Here is a 5868-nt window from a genome sequence, read left to right on the forward strand (position 1 = left end):
CTTAATAAAACTTCTTTAGCTTCCTTTCTTTCTCTGGTCCTTTCCTTGAGTCCTTGGCCTTACGTTCATTGCGAAGACCTAACAACGATGCTGCCTATAATTTCCATTATGAAGTTAGGTCACGCTGCAGCACAACCGTATAGAGAATTTAATTTGGGGACAAAGAAAGCTATGGGCTTTCCAAAAGGAAACTATATTTGCACTGATCTTGGTAAGGCGGCTGGGAATTCCACCGGGGCAGTGGTGGCGCTTTTCCTGAGGCTGTTGTGAGCTTCTCTTTCTGGAATGGCAATCATTTAGAGCCGCACTGCAGTTGCTCTAAAGGATGAAACAGCGCAGTGCCACCGGTAGCCTCAGCACAATCACATCCCAAACCTACCCAGCTTCTTACCCTTCCACCCAGGCCTGGAGGCTCCACCTCCCAGGCCCTTTCCCTGAGCACGGAAGTTTCCAGCTGAATGCAGCGTGCAGGACGTGACTTGTGGAAATTGCACGTCCCACCAAGCCTACTCCAGAGAGGTAACGCCTCAGAACAATGACAGAGTTCCGGTTCCTTTAGGCTCCTTCCAATAGCGGTGCTCTTCTACCCCCTCAGGACCCTTCCGGCTAGGAAAGGGCGGAGCTGGGGGGAGGAGCGACAAGAGGCGCAGCAAGGTCCTACTCTGTGTCCTGCTCTTGGTTTGTCACAGGAGCCTTTTGGATTTCGCTGTTGCTGCTGCTTTGTTAGCCCAGGGCCAGTCACCTCCTCTCCATATCCAAGATGTCTCTTTCTAACAAGCTAACTCTGGACAAGCTGGACGTAAAAGGGAAGCGAGTAGTCATGAGGTAATTCAGCGTGTTTTGCCCGTGGGCGCTGGGAACTGGAGAGAGTTGTCTGCCCGTCTGCTCAAAGTGGCTTTAAGTTCTCAGCTCAATTCCAGGGGTCTTAAGCTTGGGGCGGGGCTGTTCTCAGCTTTGGTCGAGGCTGAGCCGGGGTTTGATTGTTGAGACCTATTTCGCCCTCCTTTCTGTTTCTGAAATGCAGTTCTGAGTGGGCGAAATGGAGCCTCATACTTATCTAACAAATCAGAAGGAAGGGACCTTGAGAGGTCATTTGATTAATTTCCCATCCCCCATTGCCCTAGAACATCCCAGATGAATGGGAAACAACCCACAAGAATGGGAATGTTCTCTAGGGTATTGATTTAAATGTTCAGGATATAAAACCCCGAAAGAGTTGAGGAACGAGCCCTGGTGGCACAGTGATGAAACTACTCTGGTCGAGGACTAGAACACACCTACTCAATGGGAGAAAGATGTGGCTTATAGAATGAAAGTCAACTTCCTTTAAGATTTACTGCTTTGGGAACACTGCAGAGAGTTCTATTCTGCCTTATGAGGTCGCTGTGAATATAATAGAAATCGAGAGAGAGATAGGGCCGAGACAATAACAAGGTGGGGCAGAACTGGGCTTGGCGCAACCGAGCAAGTCCTGCAGCGCTTATGTAACAGGCCTGCGCTTTCCTGCCATGTGGTTGAACTCCAGGCCACAGGACCTTGCATCAAGATAGTAGAGCTCTTTCTTGCAATCCTCTAGCCTCACCCACACGTGTTGTTAGAGAAGCAGGATGTTAGAAGTAGGAAGGGCTCTCACATGCATTTTAGGTAGAATCTTTCACTTGACACCTATAGAGCACTGGTTACTTCTTTATCTTCCAGAATCACTAGTATAGTGTATGGAACAATTACATTTATCTTTATAATACTATGTGGTGCGTATGTACATGTCAGGAGCAGGATAATTAGGTATGTAACTAGAGTACTCGATTGTTTATATAAATTATTAACAGAATCCAAGGGTGGTGCTTTTGGGCACTATAAGTATTTGCAGTCATCCTTTGTTTGGGTAGGCATGTGAATGGTGTGATCCAGCACCTTTCCCAATTTGTGCAGGTTTAAGTGAGGTCATATTTTGGGTAGTAATAGATATATAAACTAGTGAGGGATCTTCCTTTACTCCAGCTTAAACACATCAAGGCTCTGAAACTTTTAATATTGCTTTCCCCTTGCCTTTAATTTCATTATGTTCAGTATGCAGTTATAAATAGCTATTTCTGCTTTCCTGTGGAAGATGGCTGTAAGAACCCATTCACTTACTGTGGGAAACACCTGTGTCCTCATTTTCCTAAATAACATGGACCTTGAATCACAACCATCCTAGTATTAGATGAGAGCATCTTAAGGTCTTCAAGCTACCCTAAGGAAAGGAATTGCTATGGCTATTAGCTGCTCTTGAGTCAGCTTTCATTGACTCTGAATGACTTTATGTATAACTAAACGAAACATTGCCAAATCCTTGTCAGCTTCCAAAACTGTTGATATGTTAAAAATCCCACAGCCCTCAGGAAAAAGCCTTTCCTGTCTGCCAGTTAACCTAGGCAGGTTGGAATTTAAGTGAAATTTTAATTGTGAAGTCTGCGAATTGATAGGACCTAGCATTTTTGCTTTTGCATTCTGACTTGTTTTACACATTTGTTTCCAACTCACAGTGATCTTCTATCTGGTTTCTAAAGTTGTAAATCTTTTTACTGCAGGAAGAGGCTGCTGGATAAGTTATGCGTTATGCTGTCAGAGCTCCTGTTGATGTAACTAAAAAAAACCACAACAAATGCCTAAGATTTCTGCTATCTAGTTGACTACTGAAAAAGGACAGCAACTAGCACTTAGCTTTTAATTATTTACTCCCTTCTTTGTTGTGCTCAAGGGCACAACATATCACTGATCACCTAGTTAATGAGCTACCCAAAGACACAGACATGTGGTTCCAATCCACTAGCTACTCCCAAAGGAGAAAGATGGGCAGAGTCTCCTCCTGTGCAGTTTACTGCTTCTGCAGACTCACTGGATGATCAGCTCTAGGTTGGTTGCCTCTCAGTGGTACATACCAACAATAATTACGCTGAGCACCTCCCTGTAATTAATTGCAGACATGAACTTTCCTTTCCCCCCAGGGAAACTGACTTCAGGAATTAATCATACCAGGGTAGGGATACTGAAGGGGGTATGCTTCTTTTTTCTCTTTTGGGCCTCATATCTTTTCTACCACAGGTTTCAATTTCTTTTTTTAAATTTTATTTTCTAGATTTTTTTGTGTGTACCGTCAAATCGTATTTGACTGGTGCAGGAGGAGATTGTCCTTCTTTCTCCAGCAAAGCATCTGGTGGATTCAAACCGTTTGCCTCTGGGATTGCAGTGCAGCAGAAGTTTCAGTTTCTTTTAGCACAGATTATTAATTCACTGCCATGATATGATTGGCCATTCCTGAGTAGCTGATAGAAACTGACCTGTTCAAGGACATTGAAGTTGGTGGAATAGCTAGGAGTAGAACTTGGGTTGCCTGGCTTCCAACTTCTTTTCCTGACACTCTTTCACTACCATACACACACGAAAATCAACATGAATTGCTGTCAAGTCAGAACCAACTCATACCTTACCTTTTGTCAGGTTTCCAGAGGCTCTACATTGGATTGCCCATACTTCCTTCTCAGAGAAGCTGATGATTTGAATTGTTTGCCTTTGGATTGGCAGTGTAACTCCTTACACACTAGGCCCCCAGAGCTTACAGACTACCAACTGTATATCCTCTAAGTACTAGGACATCATGAAATAGACTTTGCCTGCTGAAGATTGCAGTCAGTAAGTTTTTCCATTAATTTGTGGATAAATTATATTTTTGAGAGACTGAGGATAGGAAGTCACTTTGTTCTCAGATTAATATGCCTCTTTTTTAACAGTCACATTATATAACTACTTTTTGAAAGAGCTTAGTCAGCTTGGCTATGCCAGTACAATTTATTTTTGCTTTAATGTCCTTGTATAATGGCCATTGGCAGTGTTTCAGAAATTGGCACTCCTGAACAGAGGCTACCTTGGTTGTCTCTCTTCTCAGAAAGAGAATTTGATATTTGCTGAGTTTTCTAATCCTCTGGTCTGCTTTGCCAAGGGAAAATGACTGATTTATTGAGGAAACTTACATAACTGGAAATTTGGCTGGTTCCATTTTACTTTTTAGGACTCAGGTAGACTTTACAATCCTTTACAATTTGCAGTAATATTCTTGTGTTGCTTCCCCCTCCCCTGCTTATTTTTTCAATGTCATTTCCTTTCATAAGTTGTCAGTTGTCATAACCTTTTGACTACTTGTAAGACTTCATTTTTGCATGCCTCCAGGCTGTTTTGCGGTTGTTGGTGTTTTGTTTTTTTTTTTTTAATTTGAATGCTTTTTCTCTAATGTATAACTTGTTAAATGAGGGGGGGAAATACCCCTATTCTTAACACGGACATATGCACTGTTGAGTGGATTTAGATTCATAGTAGAACTGCCTCATAGAGTTTCCTAGCATTGCACCACTGAGATGCCTTAACACATGTATGTTGTTGATGTTGTTATGTACTGTCAAGTCATAACCAACCCCTAACAGACCTGCCCATTGGTTTTCAGAGACAGTAAATCCCACTGGAGAAGATTGCCCATCCTTCTCCCATGGAGCAGCTGGTGGATTCAAATCATGTGCCTTTGAGATTGGAGTGCAGCTCTCACCACTAAGCCATCAGACCTCCCTTAAAATGTGCATGGTTAGGAGCTCTGGTGGCCTAGTGGCAAGAAAGCACTCTGGATGCACCTTCTCCAAGACATATCTGTTTGTTCTTTTGACAGCCTATGGGATATTCAGTACTCTTCTCCAACACCACAGTTCAAAGGAATCTTCTGTCATCCTTATTCATTATTCAGCTTGCAGATGCATAGCATGTGATTAAAAAGACATGGCCTGAATCAGGCACACCTTAGTCCTCAGTGTGATACCATTGCTTTCAATAATTTGGAGGTGCTTTACTGCAGACTTTCCCAGTGCAATAGGTCTCCTGATCTGACTGCTGATACCAAGTGTACTGTAAGACAAAGTCATTGACAGTTTCAATCTTTTCTCCATCTGTTTCCTTGACATTGAGATTCAATCCATATTGAAGGCTTCAGTCTTTGATCTTCTGCAGCAAGCTGTTCACTTCCTCCTCACTTTTAGCAAGCAAGATTGTGTCATCTGCATAATAAAGGTTATTGATGAGTCTTCTAATCCTGATGCTGCATTCTTCTTCATAAGAGTCCAACTTTTTGAATAATTTGCTTAGTATAGAAATTTGATATAGAGTAAGGATGCTACCCTGAGGCACATCTTTCTTAATTACAAACTATGTAATATTCTTTTGCTCAGTTTGCACAACCTCTTGGTGTAGGTATAGGTTTCACAAGAGGACAATGAAGTGTTTTGGGGTTTCCATTCTTAATGTTAGCCACAATTTCTTATGATCCACACAGTCAAATGTGTTTGCATAGTTAATAAAGTACAAATAGGCATTCTTTCTTTACTTTCAGTCAGGATCCATTTGACATCAGCAATACTATACTTGGCATCATAGCTGCTTCTAAATCCAGCTTGAATTTCTGGCAGTTTTCTGTCTATGTTCTAGCTGTTTTTTGAATGATCTTCAGTATTTTGCTTACATGTGAAATTAATAATATGGTTCAATAATTTCCATATTCTGTTGGATCACCTTTCTTGGGAATGGGAACAAATACCAATCTCTTAGAGTTGGTTAGCCAGACAGCTGTCCTCCAAATTTACTGGCATAGACTGGTGAGCCCATCCAGGGCTGCATCTGTCATTTGAAACATATCAGTTGGTATCCCATTGATTCCTGGGGGCCTTCTTCATTCATTACCATTGGCTCTTGATCATATGAAACTTCCTGAAATATTTCTGTGTTGGCTAGTTATTTTTGGTACAATGATTCTCTGTGTTCCCTCCATCTTTTTTTTTTTTTTTTTTTTTT

General features: G+C 41.9%; 1 protein-coding gene across 1 annotated transcript in view; it reads left to right on the forward strand.

The window, feature by feature from the left end:
- The first annotated feature begins 760 nt into the window (after window positions 1–760).
- LOC102855083 (phosphoglycerate kinase 1-like) overlaps window positions 761–5868 on the forward strand; it is a 42803-nt gene continuing 37695 nt past the window's right edge. Inside the window, exon 1 of the mRNA XM_006902189.1 lies at window positions 761–825. Coding sequence (XP_006902251.1) covers window positions 761–825 — 65 coding nt within the window. The remainder of the gene's footprint in view (window positions 826–5868) is intronic.

The sequence above is a fragment of the Elephantulus edwardii genome, unplaced genomic scaffold, assembly GCF_000299155.1.
Source record: "Elephantulus edwardii isolate Elephantulus edwardi_28Jun2011 unplaced genomic scaffold, EleEdw1.0 scaffold00378, whole genome shotgun sequence".
Classification (NCBI taxonomy): Eukaryota; Metazoa; Chordata; class Mammalia; order Macroscelidea; family Macroscelididae; genus Elephantulus; species Elephantulus edwardii.